Below are 18,608 nucleotides of genomic sequence, written 5' to 3'. Positions count from 1 at the left end.
AATATTTTCTTTAGGTTTTCACAGTTCTTCCTGATGATAGAACTGTGTGAAGGAATTTGGATTCATTAGTAGCCACTTGCTCTGCCAGTTGCTTTGCCATATAAACAATGGGGAGAACTACACATACACACTACGCCAGAGTAATCTCAGCTCTGTAGGGACCTGACTCGGCAAAAGGAAGAGGCAGTCAAAGTGCTGGATATGTGTGGCCATCTACTGAGAACTGTTCAAGCAGCAATGCTGCCAGGATCACATACCTATCTAACAATTTTTTTTAGGTGTCATTACTGGAACCAATCTTAAATAGAAAAATTCAAGTGCATTATGTATGCTGTGTATGTGAGGAAAGAAATACAATGTCTATGCATGAAATCTAACCTATCATCAGCATTTGGATGAATACATGCATAATGGAAGACTAGATCATACCATATGGAATGCAGTTTTTGCCTAATAAAATTACTTTTTTTTCCTTTTATTAAAATCTTCCCTCCTACTGTTTAATGTTTCAAAGATTTTCAAATAGAAAGTGCCAAGCCTTCTCCCACATATATTAACTGAGGCTTAGCAACACTTAAGAGACTTGGTTCTTAATCAAAAAATATAGAATCACTTTATGAAAAACTGTAAAATATAACTTTGCACAAAAGCTATTTTGGCAACACAAGTAGTAGTTGTTAGCTACAACGCATAGAAGCCTCTGCCATAGTCTCAAGATATAAATTTGGATGAGGGATGTGGATGGGGAAAAAACAGAGACAGTAAACAGTGTGTGTGGCAGAAAAAAATTGCATTTACAGCACTATCCAGCTTCTGGAGAGAAGCCAGGCACCTTCCCATGAAATCTCTCTGTGCTTTTAACGCTGTTGCAAAGCTTCAGGGAATTCTAATTGTATAAACAGTTATGGGGAAAGGAGATTTACTGTGAGACTACATCCAGCCAGCACTAAAAAGTGATGATTGCAACTCAGCATTGGTCATTTAGAATATGAACTTTCTGACTAGTAATTCTGACGCATATAGCAAAACTGCCTCAAATTCAGACAGGTAGCAGTTTCTTTTCATTCTGATTATACAGTCAGCTTCCCAAAGCTAAAGCATGTACAGTAGATCCCACATACAGTTAGATGTCTGCTTGTCTTTTGATTTTAACTAATGCAGCTTCTCCAGTACTTACATCGTGATAGAATTCTAGTGCTTTAAAAATCTGCCCTTCACACAAGCCTAAGCATACATATTTTAAAATTACTTACTGTACATCTTCGTATTTTGTTTAAGGCATGAACAATGGCATATGAATGGGAACAGCTTCCAGAAAAGCATATCTTTTTGACAAAGGCCAGTCCAAGCACATCACACCGAAGGACTAACCTGAAGCCAGTAATGACAGTAGTGTGACCCAAGAGTTTTTAACAAAAATAGTTGAAACAAAATGGATGTTTTTCTCTTTTTCTTCCTTTTTTTTTTCTTTTTTTAATTGAAATTGCATTACTCTTAATGTCTGTTTAAAGCACCGGTTGCAGTTTTGCGTTTACCACCTCTTCCAAGTGACTTTGGATAACTCATCTGCTTCTTTTGTTCTGAATTTCCAAGTGTATGAAACTTTAAAAGGTTTTTGTTTCTTTTTTTTTTCCCTTTTTTTTTTTTTTTAAATGGCTGCTGCAAAATTAAAAAGATCCAGAAGTGGTCAGGGGCCTGGTCTAATGCACTTTCAAAAGTCCATTATAAAGATGAATATAAATGCAAATGATAGGTTTTTCCTTAGACCCACAAACCACGCTTAGCTATAAGAAACATATTGTGCATAGTTATTTTATCCTTCAGAGTGATATGTTTACTAGATCTACTTTCTCAGTTTACCAGAGTACAGGAATATCTACTTTATTAAAGCCAGGATCCTTTCGCAGTTCCCAGTAGGTGTCATTGGTAACCCAGGCTTCTCTTTGATTAGCATCGATGACTTTTCTGTAGAAAGGAAAAGAAAACAAAAAAGAGAAAGAAGAAAATGTTCTGACCATAGATCTCTGCTCTTATGCAATATGAAATCAAATTCCATACTTCTCTGACCTACACCAACATTAAATCTGATTTTGTATTTCTAAATGACACAAGAACAGCAAGCCATTTAAAAATAAAAATTAACCTCAACCTATATCAGAAGTGGAAGGTTTAAGAAACAGCAAAGATTGCAAATCTGTTGCCTGATCTGTGTCAGCCACATAAAGCCTCTTGGCCATTACAGACTCTGGTTACATGCAGGGGATCAACCAAGAGATCTAGTTTGCACGATGCAAGCCTTTTACTATTTATATTGTCTCCTCTGCATTTTCCTCATCTTACACTACAATACTGCATCAAGCATGTTCAATCTTCCCAGGCTAAACAGCAGGCTGCTTGGTATGACTATCCCCTGTTTCAGAAGAATGACTAATTAAAAACAAAACCAAAACACACACACACACCCCATTCAAAAATAAAGAAATTGCAATTTAAGTATGCATATATACACTTTTTTTAAATTGTGTGTGTATGTGATGTTATTCAGGTTACTATTTATTTATTACTACTATGTTTATGTAATGACTTAAAACAATAACATAGTTAAATCTTAGATTGTAGTATTATACTTCCATTCCATTCAGAAGTTCAAAAAATATTGGCCAACGGTTGCCCATCATAAGAAAATCATCTTTGAATTATAAAGCTTTAAACTACACAAAAAATTGCTTTATGCAGAGATGACATATTTCATTATTCTTCTTAAAATTCCCATGTTCCAGGCTTTCACAATTAACAGAGTAAACTCCTGGTAATTCTTGTAGCACTTTGCCCAGTCATACTATAGAAAACAGAATGTTTCTAATGAAACAGACTCACTTAAAAAATTTGGGTACATATTCAATGCTGTTTTCTTCCATGTACCGCCTTCGACCCCTCTGGAGTTCCTCTATTCTTTGTTTCTCAGATGCTGCCGCTTCTACATTTCCTTCCTCCAGAAGCCTGTATGAATAACAACAGGTCCTATAGGAATCACAGTGCGTCTAGAACAAGGTGTTTTCTAGCATCAGTCATCACAAAAGGCAAGCAGAAGTCAAATCACTTGTCTGTGTTGTACCCACTGTCAGATCTACTCATAACCTCATAAAAGAATAACTGAGGTGGAACTCCCCAGTTACATGTACCTGACTGATAGCCTAAGGCATACACTTCCTTTCATAACTTCAGCATATGGTAAACACTGAAGCACTGTGAGCTGAGAATTAGGGGGAATTAATGTTGCTTCCATTCATAGCAGGAGGGCATGACACTTCAGAGCCTGTCTTTCCAGTTTGTTGTGAGGAATCCTATAGATTGCACTACAGCCCTACTATACCAACAAGATGCTTTCTACTTTCTGAACACCTTCTCCACTAGCAGAATACTCCAAAGTTTAGTTCAGACTGTAGTGAAGCCACAGACAAAACTGAATATTCATCCAACCCAGCCTTCAAACCACCAAATGTTAAGCGTATAAATAGGTGTTCTTGCCTTTGGTCCGGTCTGAATCGCGCATCTGTTGTAGGAAGAAGATCTTTCAGTAAAGGGTCTAATTCATTGAGCTCAATAGCAAACCTTGTGAAGCCATAATAACGTTCATAATTGGTTGGCATGGAGCCTGTATGAATACGTATTAGAAAGATAAAAGCTTTTTTTAAACTATTACTCTAAATATGCAAGTTTCATTTATTTATTAAATTATAACAGCAAAAATATTAATACATTTTATTCTTACATACAATTAAAAAGCATCAAAAGCTTTTCTTTAGGTGGAACAACATTCACTAAATATTAATTTCAACTCCTTATCCCAAAGAGATTGTAATTACATGCTAACAGATTCAAAACTTTTAATGTCTTCTTTCCTTTTTAAATAAAAATTACTGTTTTCACGATTTTCAAGTTAAACATAGTTTCCTGTTCCCTGTAAAGCGGGCTTATCAAGTATCAGTACAAAAGCAAACCTTAGGGTTAAATCTGAAACATAAGGCTCACTCCCAGCTTGACTTGGCGCTGTCCAACACCTTCAGCAGTAGCAGCAGAGTAGGTAGACATTGCAAAGTAGGGTTCAAAACACTATCAGTACAGACTAGGGTTCAAAATACTAACAACAGTTCCTGGATAATCATTCTGCATGTATCAAAGACTATAGGTATAAAGGACAAGTGATTCAACCTCAGTGCCTCTAAACACGCAGTAAGGAAGTTAAAATCAGCTCCTGAAATCACAGGAGCTCACCTTCCCTGAAGGCAAATCCTTAAGGCTGATAAAGCATTAATATAATAAACTCAACAAACTGGCACCTCTTATTAATGGAATCTAAATAAGCTACTCTGCTTTCTATGAGAAGGTAGGCAGGCCCAGGAATACAATTTTTTTCTTAATTTAATTCTTATGTTGACTCCAAGACACCAGAATATTTGCCCAGCAGTCAGACTGAGGTGTAGAAGACTATGTCCTGTAATTCCCAATTACAATTATTATAAACTGATGTAAATCCTTGTTTCTTTGTCTAACCAGAAATTTCATTTCTGCAATAGCATTTTGTGTATTTAAAGTAACGGCTAAAGCAGTTAAGGGCTACGCTACAGAGCCTGACAGAGTTTGTTACAAGCTTCTTACCTGGCCTCCATATGCATTTGGCTGAAGGTGCAACCCCACAATAAAGGCCTTCATGCCACTTTCCGAAAAGGCGATGAACCACCTTCCCTTCTTGATCTATCACAACACCCTGGACCTCATTTACATTTGAATTCCAATAATTTACCTGCAAAATGGCACAAGTGAAAGTCTACAATGACTTCACTTCATTGTGGTAATAGAAATTCTGACATTTCATTTTCAACCTAAACCCACCAAAAGTATAGCATGCAGCTGTACAGCAATACAACACACTGATATCAAATGTTCAATGGAACACTCATACCACTTTGACATCACTCTCTCATTTGACAATTTTCATATTTAAACATGTCAATAAGACAAGATGTGAAATGCAGATTTCAGGAATACTGAATAAACAGGTTGACGTGCTTAAACTGTGCAGTTTTCTTAATACACGATATGTACTAGCATGCATATGTTACCTTGACAAATGTGAGTTTACAAATACAAATGCTGCTTTTTGTGTTTCTGATAGTTATCTCTCCATAGTGTTCTATCCACCTCCTTCCGCTGAGGATATTATGTATGCAAGTAGTGACTTTGTTCCAGACGTAGTAGTCTCCATACCTAAGAACACATTAACAAGTAGTTGGTAATACATCTTAATCATGATCATTATCAACAAAAAAGGAAAATGTAGCTCCATTATCACAATACAAGGCCATAAATTCCTGGCAAACTTTTGAAACAATATCTTACTTTAATAAAGTATTGGTTCCAGGTACATTACTAATACTCCATAGAGGAGCTCGCCTAAGTTCTAGTGCAGAGAACTGAAGAACGGTGCTATGAACCACACATCAAGATATTATGAGCCACCAAAGCCCTGCACGGCATATTCACAGTCTAATATGCTTAATCTTCACAGAGTGTTAAGTGCTTTGGACATAAGTCCCTTAGGGACAGGTCAGTGACGCAAAGATCAACAAAAGGCTGAACTGTGGCTGTAAGCAGGCAGTATAATTAAATTCAGATAGAACAAGATAAATATGAAACAGATAGAAAGGAAGTAGGAGGTCACTGGCACATCATTCCTTTCCCCTCTGTAACAACTACTCAGAGTCAGTGCATGTCTACTGTCAAACAAGGGAATAAAGTGGGGGGATTATATTGTGCAAAGCACACTCTCCTTCAAAGCTGAGAGGAAAGTAGGAAGACAGAAGATGAAGATCCTCCTGAGTGCATTCACTTCAATTTCATGAGAAGGATAAAGGAGTGATGCCATACGGTTAGACACAAAAAGAACAGCTGGCCACAAATACAGGAGCGGAACAGCACTGCAAAGCCAGCGGGCATGTTTAGTGTATCCTCTCCTTGCATATTTTCAGGATTATAGCTTATAACTAGTCTTACCTGTGGTGAAACTTCTTTTTCTCACTACTCTGTCATCATCTGAAGAACAGTTTGGTTTATCTACATTTTGAAAAATGACCTTGCATTATTACTAGTGGTTGTTCTAAGGGAAGACTTAGCAGAATTGAGACCCTTAGTAAGAACAACATTACCTGCTGACAGTCCCACACTGCAGCCTCGTTCTGAAAAGTTGATCACTACTGTACATGTAAAACTCGGGTTAAAACATTTCTATCCCCCTCTGTATCACTTTCTAGAGAGGTCATATATTTTTCCTTCAAAAATCCAAATGGAACTTCAGGCTCAAAAATGCTGCAGTGTCCCCCACTGTACATTGAGGAGAGATTTCAGCTAGGCACTGCCTCTCACTAATGCAATTTATGTGTTGACTGCAAACACTTCCCCCGATCTATTCACAAGGCAGCATGGATTAAATTGCAGCAAAGACTGAAAACAAAAGGAAATAGGGTAGTAGCTTACTTTGGAAGGGTCACATTCAAGGTTCCAACCGGCAGAATTTCCATTGATTTCCCCCAGAATTTGTTTTTCCACCTGATATCTGAATATAATAGTGAAAGATTTACAAAACTGAGAAGACCAAAGTCCCACCCTTGAAGTGATCTGTATGGCACATGAGATAATCTATTCTAGACCATCTAGTTTAAAACAGGACAGTATGAAGTTGCCATGAAAATACAGAAGAAAAAAAATACTAGAAAATTACATTACGTCAGGAAAACTAAAGATAAGTTTGATTCTCTTGTAGGAGTCATGACTGTGCTACACTGTTATCAAATCTCTTGTGGAAAATATTCAATACAAATTAAACATGTATGCCAGTAGATACCAGAAAAGAAAGAGCTGCTTGTTCAACTGTGCAAAAAGAACTGCTTGTGTTTGTAAGAAATAATAATTTTCTTGGTACAAAACCTTTAAGTAAAAAAGTATCAACAAATATAAACAAGTGTACAAGTGACAAGGAAAGTTGTAACACATCTGCTCACTCTAAAGAATGACAATTTGGAGTGAAATAATTCAGGGCATCAGTTCGCAATGTTACTACAAAACCAGTATGTATAGGAATTTTGGGTAAAGTCCAAAATACAAACTTCAGCTTGTACAGACAAAGTTTTTACTTGTTAATAAAAAGGGGGTTTATGCTTTTGAATTAAAAATGTATACCTTGCCAAAACACAAAGTTCTTCGATTCACAGTGACAGGCCGAAATGGGAGGATGGTGGCTAACCTGGAAAACAGTTTGGCTGAGTTAAAAAGAATTCATTTTCATGGACAATAAAACTGTTACTGCAATATGAAAATACTAAATAGCCCACACTATTTATTACCCTTTGTTTCTATGAAAACAGAGGCAACTAAAGTTTTTATTTTAAAAATTTACTTCCTTGTGATTACTACAAAATTATGTACCTAGTAGTATTTAATGAAGCTCACTCAAACTAACAACCTTTCTTTACTACTAAGAATACAAACCCTTTTAAATAAAAATGAAAAACCAAGATTAATCTACAAAACAAAGAAATCAAAACCTAAGTAGGAGTGTCTATCTAGAAATAAGCTTTACCTGCTCCGAAAAAAATCGAAATCCTTTGTCTTCTCTAATGCATTCATAAGTTTCACCAAGCACTGGGTTAAATGGCTTGCTTCCTGCTCTGAAGTACGTAGACGCATAGCCTGATGCTGCAAAAGCAGCTATGAGAACCTGTGAAAATAGAGACAAGAACATAAGTGAGAACAGGCAGATTCTCGTGCATACGCCATCCCTACATACTATCACATGCCTCACTCCTGTCAGAGCGAAATTTGGGTTAATGAAGCACGCCTGAGAGCGAGCCATACGTAACCAGTATAAGTTGTATTTCTTTTGGTGATGTTATTTGTTTTTCAAGTCAGTCTCTTTCAACAGTCCCCTAAAATAACAACCTGCACAAGAGACCATCTTCCTACCTTTGACCAGGCTTATCACTAATGATCTAAACCACGCACTCAGCTCTAGTCTATACTGCCTGTGAATAAATATTATACAGGAACTTCTAATTACAAGATCATACATCATTTTCTTATGGGAACTATTTTGTTTAGTGCCAAACATAAATAGTTCTCACTTAGGATGTCCCCCATGCAGTTATCTCAGGATATTCCATGTGTGCGCAGCACTATCAGCTTCCTTGCCTGCATGTACAATCAAAAATTAATAAACTCTAAATCAGGCCTAGCTGGGAGTAATGAAGTAAGTGACATGCCACAGTAATTTACATTAAAGCTCCACTTAGCAGAGTTAAAAAAAAAAAAACAAACGCAACAGGCACTCAGAAGCCCAAACAAAACTGCAGAAAAGCAATATGGGGATAAAAATCACACAGCTGTGGATAATCTGCTAACAGCAGGGCAAACCTTAACCCAGTCCCCTCTCCTAATGTTAGCAAGGATGTAACACTTGTGCAAGCTTTTACATGCTTTTTTTCCTTCCATCTGTGTAACGGGTGCTCCATTCTCTTACTCATTTCATATTATTTGTAAACGCATCAATAGAATTAATATGCTTTTCATTAGCTCTGCTTTAACAGCAAAAACCTTCATTCTTCCCAAAGTGTTTTTATTGATTTAACTACAAGACACTACCAAGAAATGAGAGGGTTTTACTATCATTATGATATATATAGCAATGAGGGGGAAAACGTTTCCACTACTTTTGGGTGCTTATGTAAGATAGCAAAGTCCTGATTTTTCAGAGCATTCACAGCACTGCTACCATTGATGCATTGGGCATCCAGCACTTCTGCCAAGTAGTTCCATATGCCTCAGCCGGCGCGTGCAATCTGCATTTCTAAGGTGCTTGTTACAAGTTTGATTTGTACCCCCAGTATTGCTCTGGATATCTGTAACAGAGAAGGGGTCTGAATCCATGTTTAAAAGGATGTTTTAGGTTGCACTGTGGGGTTTTTTTCCTGAATTCTCCTGACTCCTTCACTAATCACCTTCCAAACTTTTCAACCAAGGATACAGTCCTACAGGCAAACAGCCTTCTTTATGTAGTACAGCCATGCCCAGTTCTTACATCATTTCCCTTTTGTGAGGGAGTGAAGGAGTCTTGCAGGAAAACAGCATGTGATGAGAAGAATGCAACCCTCTAACATAAGACAGGCACAACTTTTTCAGTGGCAAGAAAAAAATACCAGTGTTTAGGACCCCTGACTCTCCTGCAGGCCAGATGAACACGGCAGTTCATGGACCTGAGCTTTATGACAGCCCTAGGTAATCGCTCTTCTCCCCATGACCCATAGGGGTGCCAACCCATACCATAAACAGTAGATATGTTCAGCAGCAACACTGCCAACGTTTCTCTAGCAGCCTTTCCCTGTTTCTTCTGAGGAAAAGGAGACATGACAGATAAAACACCCTGAGAGCTGAACATAGGCTGTTGGCTGTCAGTGGAAAAACCAAGACGTACTTACAGGGGAGCTGAAGTCAGGCTGCCCAGGCAAACTTTGTTTTGGTGTTTTGGAACTTCTCTAACAGAAATTGCCTAGGATGACATCTTACTGACAATTACATTGATCATCAGCCAGCCACAGACTTGATTAGTTCTTGGAGGCTGCTGGACTTGACCACTGAAAGCCAGGAAAGGATGCTGCAAGGTTAGAAACTGCCAATGCATAAATATACAGTCCTAAAGAATGAGATCAGTCTTCACATCAATGAGTCACAATTACAGGATTTGGCTTGAACTCAGACCCTCAGCCTTGTTCAGATCAAACCTACCACTGGCAATTGTTCACAGCATTCATTTGATTCAATAGGGAGGTCTGCTGTTAGTAAGCAGGAACAGCAAGAGAGAAACCTGCACAAACCTCCACTCAGCAGCTTCCTTTTCAACACAGATGTAATTAGTGTTACACTAAATTTATTACCATGCGTTCATAAGGATCATCTGTTTCAGAAGCTTTGTCCAAGAGTTCACTGTATTCCAGCTCTTCACAAAGATGTTGCAACGTATTCAGAGGTTCATTTAGCTCAACTGGCATGGATACTTTGGAAAGATCTTTGCCAATGTTGTTTCTCAAAATATTCCACAGGTTGATGTTACTGGTGTCAGGGCTGGGAGCTGGGAGACAAGTTCTCCGTCCATTCCTGAACGCGCCTCCTGTTAGCTCACCATTAAGAACTGCAAAGGGAAAGAACTATTATCATAAGAAAGTAAAGAAAGTACCAGATTAAGAAAAACAGACAAATCTACTGAACCTAATCACTGCCAGAACAAGCAAGCCCAACTTCACTGATTTCAGCTGAGTTGGTCTTGTGCAGACATGCAGCAAATCTGGTACGTGAACATAACCAACATAATTTCCCAAAGTTTGAAACATAGCAGTATACTTTGCCGTGAAATGTTGTCTGCAACACTGGTGTTGTCCTCAGATATATTATCACTCACATCACTGATATAAGATTCATCATCAGAAGCCTAAAACATAAATAAAACATCAATCAAGTTAAATGCATATAAAATGTACTGACAAATTAAACAAAAAAAAATAATTGAAACACAAGCACTCAAAGAAATAATCTCTACCCAATTAGAGCTTTTAACTAAATCAACTGGATGTTTCAATCAGCCCATACTGCACTAAAAGCGTCAAAACAAATGCTAGGCTCTCCTTATGTTTCTGAATTTTTTACCATGAAGCCAAATACAGACAATACATTTGCAAAAGGGTGTTTCAAATGACATCAAAGATAAACAAAAGTCTTGACTATGTAATGCTCTGGGGATGCAAGTTGAGAAGAGACAGTCAGATTTGTGTTCTTTATAAAGAACTGAGCAATAAAACACAGCTTGTGTTTCAGCAAAAAACTATACAAACCTTGAACTGTCATTTTCAAAATAAGAACTACATCAGTGTTATGATTATCTTTAAGATTTTCTTTTTTTTACATTTTTTCCCCCTAGAAATAAAACTTTCAAAACATTTTACAGTATTTACTGATGACAGTATTTCTTATAAGGTCTATGTCATTTGGGGGTGATTTTATAAAGTTTCCCTTTTGTTTACGCCATTAAGACACACAAATTTTCTATGTTGACATAGACAATCCAGACAATTTGAGGTAACATGTACTTTGCACCTGCCCAGAAACATTCTTTAGATGAACAACTCTAGCTCTGGTTATAGCAGCTCAAGGCACATGAGCAATCCTTTTCAAGGGGGAACATATGGTGGCACACTTTTATTTCCTGTTATAGAAGAACTGCAGTAGATCCCAGCACTACTGCAGCTTTATAAAAAGGTATTTAAAAAAAAAAAAATTAAATGTTAGAATTTACTCAGGATAGGACAGGACAACAATATGATTCAGGAGCATGAACTATATCTGACTGCTTCAACTTTGAGCTCAAGTGCGACAATTTTTCAGGTTTTGTCTTCTCCGATTACAGAGAATGACTTCATATTTATACTAGAAGATTTTTTTTTTTAAAGAATATTTTAAAATTAGTTGATTGCATAGTCAGACTTATTTGCTGCCACCTATGTCGTCATCATCTGAAACCGCCACAGTCTAGCAAGGACAGGCACTGAACAGAAGCTACTGAGCTACTGATACCAAAAACTTTCAACTCAGTTTTACACTCAGGAAACTTCTGCTCCCCATCACAAGGGAGTCTCAGGTCCTTCTTCACTCTGATACTCTGCATTCTAAGTACCATTACAAATAATAGTAATAAAAAAAAAATTAAAAAATCATTAACTAGTGGTAGCAATACCTAAATTTTCCCAACATAAAAGTTGCAGCATGCTAACACAGCCTACCTCGTTTTCTGACGAGCTGGCAGAGAGAAGCACTTCCTGTGCATCAAAGAACTCTGAAACTGATTCAGACATAGAGAGCCTGCTCTCATTAGAAACTTGCTGAGACAGTGGCAAACTGACATGAATTTGTTCACCCGTCTGTAAACAAAGCACAGAAAAACAAAAGTATTATTTCTAATATGAAAGATACAGGTGTAGAAAGGGTAAAGCACCTGAATAATTTTTCTATGCTAAATACAAGCACAGATAGTAAAGAGAACATTTTAGTAGGGCTTTTTGTGTACCTAACAGATGAGACTTTGACAATTACAAACTAAAGTGCATTTTGAGCAGTGAAATACACGTCTTTATTTGAGGCCTGCTCAGCATCAACTGCTAAGTTTTAGCAGCACAATTACGTATCTAGCTCTGAATCAGAAGGAATGATTTTGTAGACAATAGCTGGATTGGGTCAGGCAAGTTCAACCATGAAATTCCAATGAAAAGACACCTGGTCACATAACAATTTACATCACTGGGAGCTAGCTTTGATACAATCAAAACTCAAATACAAAGCTTTCTATGGTCAAGGAATTATAAGCTAAATGTGTTTGCAAACAAGTTTAGTAACATACCAAAATGTTTGAATATACTGAGAGTATCTCTCGTATTTATGTGCTTTTTTTACGTTTGTACTCCAAATCTCATCTGAATTATGCCACTAACACGAACTCAATGCTACTGAAGGGAATGACCTCTCTCTGGTTTATTATATAGAGAACGTAAGAGCAAAGACAGGGGTTCAAAATTGAGGCACATATCTTCCTCTTCCTTATTGGAAGAACACCAGATTTTACATGTTACTCTACAGGCTATCACTTTAAGTAGGTGGGGGAAATAAGATTCTCTCCCTCTGCCATTCCATGAAAGGGAAATGGGTTTCTGACTTAATCTTTTAATTTATACAGCATGATGCTTCTGGGAGATAATACAGATGAAATGACTGAAGCCCTTCTAAACACAGTTAACTCTTAAGATTGCAATTCCATCCCCATTAATCTTACTACGGAAGTCCTGCAAATTATTTTGTTGACAACTTAATCCTTTAGAACTATTCCATAGAGTTGCCTCAAAATGCACTAGCAATAAAAAAAAATAATCTTAAACAAGACGAGGTAAAAAACAACTTCTTTTTCATTGTGGCTTATAAGCTTGTAGGTGGGTTTATGATGTTTGATGAATTAAAATGGAAACAAGCTCATTTCATTGTTATCGTTACAGAAAGTGATTAAAATTTTAGGGTTTTGCATTAGCTGGAGGGAACCTGGAAAAATACATGTGACCCTACCCTATCTGAAAAAGATGCTTACACAGACATTACCTACACACTGCAAGATTATATATAGAACACAATCAATAAAATAAGTGAATAAGAAATCTGGGAAACAATTTGAAAAACTCTTTCAGTCAGACACACTTGTACCAAGATAACAATGAACATATGAAAAACAAAGAGCTAACCAACAGAAAAAAAACCTGAAAACATAAGGGATGGTCATTGCTCAGAACCTCACTGCTATGTCACCGCTTCACCTTCATCTTCTGTTGCTAGTCTCCAACATGATGGACTCTCAAAAAAATTGTTTGGACATTTTCAAAAAGCAAATAAACAAAAGTAATTTGAAACATATTTTCACCTTCCTTTCTTGATGGAAGAAATAATTAGGAGACAAGAGTATGTTAATTGGAATGGCATATGCATAGAAAAAAACTCAATGGAAATGACAAATGAAAAATACTTTGGTAAAAATGCAAGCAGAATGGTTGTCAAAAGTGACCACATTAATTGTAACACATTACAGCTCACAAATTCAGATTTGTCCTTCTCACAAGGGAATCTGACCTGTTATTAATACAAAATGTTCAGTAATCTGTTGATTGAGGAAAGCAAAACAAGAAAGACTAGATGTTGCAAACATGATAGTAGTATAGTACTTGGTTCATACACTGAACCTTTTGATTTCAGCAGTGCCACTCAAGACATTAAACATTGGGCCCTTCAGGCACTTGCAGGATCAGGCCATTAAATACTAAACTGTTCTGTCAGTTTGGCAAAAACTAAGATACAGAATTTCTCAGCTACTGTGTGTTACATTCAAATACAGTAAAACCTCACTAATTCCCACAGCCAACAATTAATATTCGAAAACTGGACTCCTTCCCTGTTACTCTGCAGAGAACAAACTGAGTTCTTTCATGAGATCTGACATATGCAAAATAAAAGACAGAAGTTTTACTTTATGTAGGGAAAATATAATATTACTTTTTACTATAAATGTAAGCTTGCCAATCTGAAAAAAAATCTATACTTTTCCAGGTGTCTTTCAGGTATTAGTGAGAATTAGCAAGGTTTGATCGTACTCTAAATCCATTAAAGGCCAAAGTCTTACCTCATCAGGACTAGGGATAATATTTACACTGACAACCTGATCACAAATAACAGATTCTGAATGTATTCTGTTCAAGCGACTCCTTAGTTCAGCATTCTGGTTGAGAGCCTTAAAATAAAAATTGCACATTTCATTTAAAATTAAAAAGTGTTAAACAGGTTAAAAAAAAAAAGTAGCTTCTTCCCAGTAACTTCTTAAGAAATCACAGAACCTCCTTTCTTACATTTTTAGAAAGATTTTGAGATCCTCTCTAAGATTATTGAATCTTTTGGTTGGTTTGCCTTCAGTGATTTTCAGTAGATGGGGGTTATGAATATTCTCCCACAATCTAACAGTGGTGTTCTACGTTGACGCTTCAGACAGCTCTTTAGCAGGTATACTGGTGGGTTATATACATTATGGAAATGGGGAGTGAATGCAGCAAGAAAGAATGAAACTAAGGTAGCAAACAGGAACAACCTGCAAAATGCACAACTCTTGGTTTACAACTATTCAGCCCTTTCTGGCCCAAGGTTAACCGCATCTAGAACCTGCAAAAGGAAATTGCCTCCTTCCCATGCAAACCAACAGAATTTCTAGTATCTCAAAACTATTGATCCATTAGTGTCAGAAACACCAACAGAACTCAACTGGTGTCTGATATGTACTGATTTTACTCCTTTTTAAAGCCCAATTTAGATTATAAAATTGGGGATATATATATAAATATTATCTGTTATCTAGAAAGATTCAGTGCAAGATTCTGAAATGTGTGAAAAGTATATTATGTTGCATACCTAGAACATGATCTGACTTAACCCTAGTATATCCCCAGCACTTGGGATTATAGAAAAGAACAGCAGGCAGATATACTGTTTAGCAAAAAATGACTAATGACTGTTACAATGGAGCAAGAATCTTCTTCTGCCTCCCCCTAGCGCAGACTCAGGAATAGATTGCATGAATGTACTGAAACAAATTAGGAACAAAGTAAAATAGGTTAGCTTAAACTGTCAGTAAACAGTTTCAATTAGCCCATTTTGCTTTGTTCTGAAATGGTCTGGTCATGTTCACACCTGCCATCTACCAGGAAGGGAAGGTGATGACTAACAGCAACCTGGCAATAGCTTCTTAAACTACTCAAACCTGGTCACGAGACTGGTAAAACCCGGCCATCAAATTTCCACTTATTGCCCATTAAGACTATGAACTAATGTGTGACAGTGACTTTTACGCTGACACTGGAGGCCAGGAACAAGAAGAAAACACGATTGCCTGTTTCTTACAGGGTGCTAGTAAACTCCACAGGTCGTGGTTAAATTTGTATCAAAACCCAGAAATGTTTACCCTTACATCTTGTCCTTAAACTTTCTTTATTACAACACACAGTAATCAATCTGCAATTAATCTGTAGAGATATGAATTTGTAACTATAGAAATATTGTGCATCAATTTTAATCTCATAGCAAAAACCTCCAACCCAACAGTGTATGAACTTATACACAAATTTGGGTGAAGTTCTGTTTGCCTTTAACCACATGCACTGAGGTTACTCATGTTGTAACAAAACTTATGTTATAGTTCTGGTCAAGAACTTGACTTTTTCTTGACTACTTCTACCTCAGAAAATGGCCAAAACACAAAAGAAGAAATAGGGCACCAGGCAAGCTAGATGTGCTTGAACTCAAATCAAGAACCTACCTGAGAGAGGGACTGTCTGAGGTGTGCTATTTGAGTGTTGTGGCCTGTAAGATCCTGCTCTGAAACAATCTGCTTCAGCTTCTCCTTCTCTATAGCTATGCTGTTAAAGGCAGACTTCAAAAGAGAATGCACTAAACAAAAAGAAAAGAAGGAAAGAAGTGACCTCTCAGTGACAGAACTGCACATTCACATCTATTACAATATTTCAACAAAGAAGAGAGAGTGAGATTTCCATCCCACAACTATGTAAATTTGAAACAAGGATTCTGAACTTCAAGCAATCCATGCCAAATTAAGTATAAACATTTACAGTTTGAGATTGTAATGTGCATACTGTATGTTCAGACATACATCCTCCGAGAGTATTCTTGGTGCTGAACATATGGGAAGGTGCATATTTGGAAAACCTGTGTCCAATGTATGTTCTTTTTTTTCTGTATTTTTTAAAATAACTTTTCTTTTCAGAGTAATAAAACCCCCAGTTCTGCTAAGACCTAATATTGTACTTATAAAGAGGATTACTTAGTCTTTAACAGACTTTTGACATTTTTGAAAAATATCACTTTCACATTTTTCCTATGTTTCTTATATATCAAATAAAAAACTGATAACAAACCCTTTGAAAACAGTGGTTTTCAGTTTGGAGGACCATTCATTTATCGGCGATAAAATGGCATTTCTAAAGTACATTCTAGTAATAAGCTTTCTGTTGTTTCCAGTGACATAGAAAACATTGCACAAGAATAAACTGTGCTTTATATATAGCAGTGACATTCTGATTTGTCTTTGAGGAGAAATCAAGCATTTTATGGAGAAACAAAATGTTTGCAAATTCAGTCATGTATTTACAAGATTCAGAAAGTAGTTCAGAAGACTTTTTTTTTAAAAAAAACCTCTTATCAGAAAGAATTTACCTGTTCCTATATTCATGACATCCATGGACAATGTAAGTAGAGTAATAGAGGTCATCTTTATGTAAGTCATATGACCACCTAAAAATTCTTATGCACTATTATCTAACGTAAATATACGCCCAATAAAGAAACATAAGAGAGAAGCACAATACTGGAAAGGTTTGACATTTCCAGTTACCTTTTTGTGCCATCAGGCAGAATTCTTCTTGAAGCTTCATGTACTCAGTAGAGCACTCCAGAGGGTCCGTTACATGGCTTGGGGGAGTCTGAAACTCAATGTCTGCACAAAGGTTGGGGTTAGATGAGTGTAGTCGAACGGGTGACATTGTAGCACTGAAAGGGACCTACAGTGAGAAACATTGAAGAAACAACCAACTTTATGACTCTGTTGAAGCAAAATGCAAATTTCTTCTGAAAACAAAAGACTTCGTTTGCAATGCAAAGAACATGGTAAAAGCGAACATGAAACTTTTTATTCTCTTAAATCTCAGCAGAGCTGCTGCAGAATTCTTTTGAAAATTTTCACTGAAACAGACAAAAGAAGCCCTAAATACATAGCTAACAATAGAGCATTTACAAAAAAGAGCCATTTCCTAATGCTTAAAAGATGACTGGAAATTTGAACCATGACATGTGCTGCTTTATATGAACATTTGAGAGTACATGTAGGATGACTCTGTCCTTGCAATACCAACATTTGAAGTATGCAATTCCTCCACAGATCTAGAAATAGGATATCATATTTAGGATATAATATTAATATTATCAAATATAGCACCAAACCTACTGATAAAACTTGAGTTGAAACTCACTGTACTGGCAACTATGAAAAGAGGAAAAAGCATACAGCCTTTCTATATTCTAACTAAACAAATAAACAATAATTTTAAAAAATCAGAATTCCACCTGATTTCCATTTAAAGTACATTAACCATAAATAAATGCAGAGATACAGTTTAGTAAGAAGGAGTAAAGAATTTAGTTTATCATTTCCACTCCTCTTTCTCCTGCTATACTTTTCAGGTTGAGTAACAAAAATATACATTAAAATCTTTATCAGTTATATACACACATATCGTGTACTGAGCGGTTACCTATATACTACACATGCACTCTACAGCTACCACTGCTATATACACAGCAGGTGTGTGCTCATGTGCAAGTTTCATTTTATTTTTATCATTTACACACATTTGTATAAAAATTGGGCCAAGAACACAATTTTCAAATTTACATGCATGCAGGACAATTTGTTAAGCACTGTTAGACACATTGAACAGATTCAATCTAATTTATTCCATTTTATTAACCAAAGGTTTAAATGAGGAATTTCCACACTGCAGCCTAATGTAAATATTCAAATATGAAAATGGGGCCAAAATACATAATGTGTCTTCTGAGGTATGATAAAGAGCAGCAGATAATATAAAAAGTCATATTACTAAAAATTATTTTAAACTACCATCAGTATTTGAAAATGGTACCATGTTATTTGATCAAATCAAGGAATGGTTTTATCAATCCCTTCCTGTAAAATTTGTCATTACTATATGTTTTAAGTTTCCCTAATGAGACCCTCAAAATCCTGATGGATCTATTCATCATATCTCACTTCAACCATGAGTGCAATTTGCAAAAATACCGTTTTCCATTCTGTTCTTCCCCAACTTTGACACTTATAGGACACACTGATGGCACCTATCCAT

At 36.5% G+C, this 18,608-nt stretch overlaps 1 protein-coding gene across 4 annotated transcripts in view; it reads right to left on the bottom strand.

Moving 5' to 3' along the window:
• Positions 1-1,856: 1,856 nt before the first annotated feature.
• OSBPL6 (oxysterol binding protein like 6) overlaps positions 1,857-18,608 on the bottom strand; it is a gene marked incomplete at both ends in the record, with an annotated part of 47,904 nt that continues 31,152 nt past the window's right edge. For 3 of the 4 annotated variants that reach the window (XM_084265734.1, XM_084265735.1, XM_084265736.1), the window contains 14 exons: positions 1,857-1,965; positions 2,878-3,000; positions 3,529-3,655; positions 4,660-4,804; positions 5,124-5,268; positions 6,535-6,613; positions 7,237-7,300; positions 7,637-7,774; positions 9,984-10,237; positions 10,447-10,534; positions 11,880-12,017; positions 14,309-14,416; positions 15,989-16,119; positions 17,081-17,246. In XM_084265734.1, coding sequence (XP_084121860.1) covers positions 1,857-1,965; positions 2,878-3,000; positions 3,529-3,655; positions 4,660-4,804; positions 5,124-5,268; positions 6,535-6,613; positions 7,237-7,300; positions 7,637-7,774; positions 9,984-10,237; positions 10,447-10,534; positions 11,880-12,017; positions 14,309-14,416; positions 15,989-16,119; positions 17,081-17,246 — 1,815 coding nt within the window. The remainder of the gene's footprint in view (positions 1,966-2,877; positions 3,001-3,528; positions 3,656-4,659; positions 4,805-5,123; positions 5,269-6,534; positions 6,614-7,236; positions 7,301-7,636; positions 7,775-9,983; positions 10,238-10,446; positions 10,535-11,879; positions 12,018-14,308; positions 14,417-15,988; positions 16,120-17,080; positions 17,247-18,608) is intronic. The other variant, XM_084265737.1, reaches the window with a different exon arrangement.

The sequence above is a fragment of the Gallinula chloropus genome (genome assembly GCF_964237585.1).
Source record: "Gallinula chloropus genome assembly, chromosome: 5".
Lineage (NCBI taxonomy): Eukaryota > Metazoa > Chordata > Aves > Gruiformes > Rallidae > Gallinula > Gallinula chloropus.
This window is presented reverse-complemented; position numbering and strand designations above follow the sequence as displayed.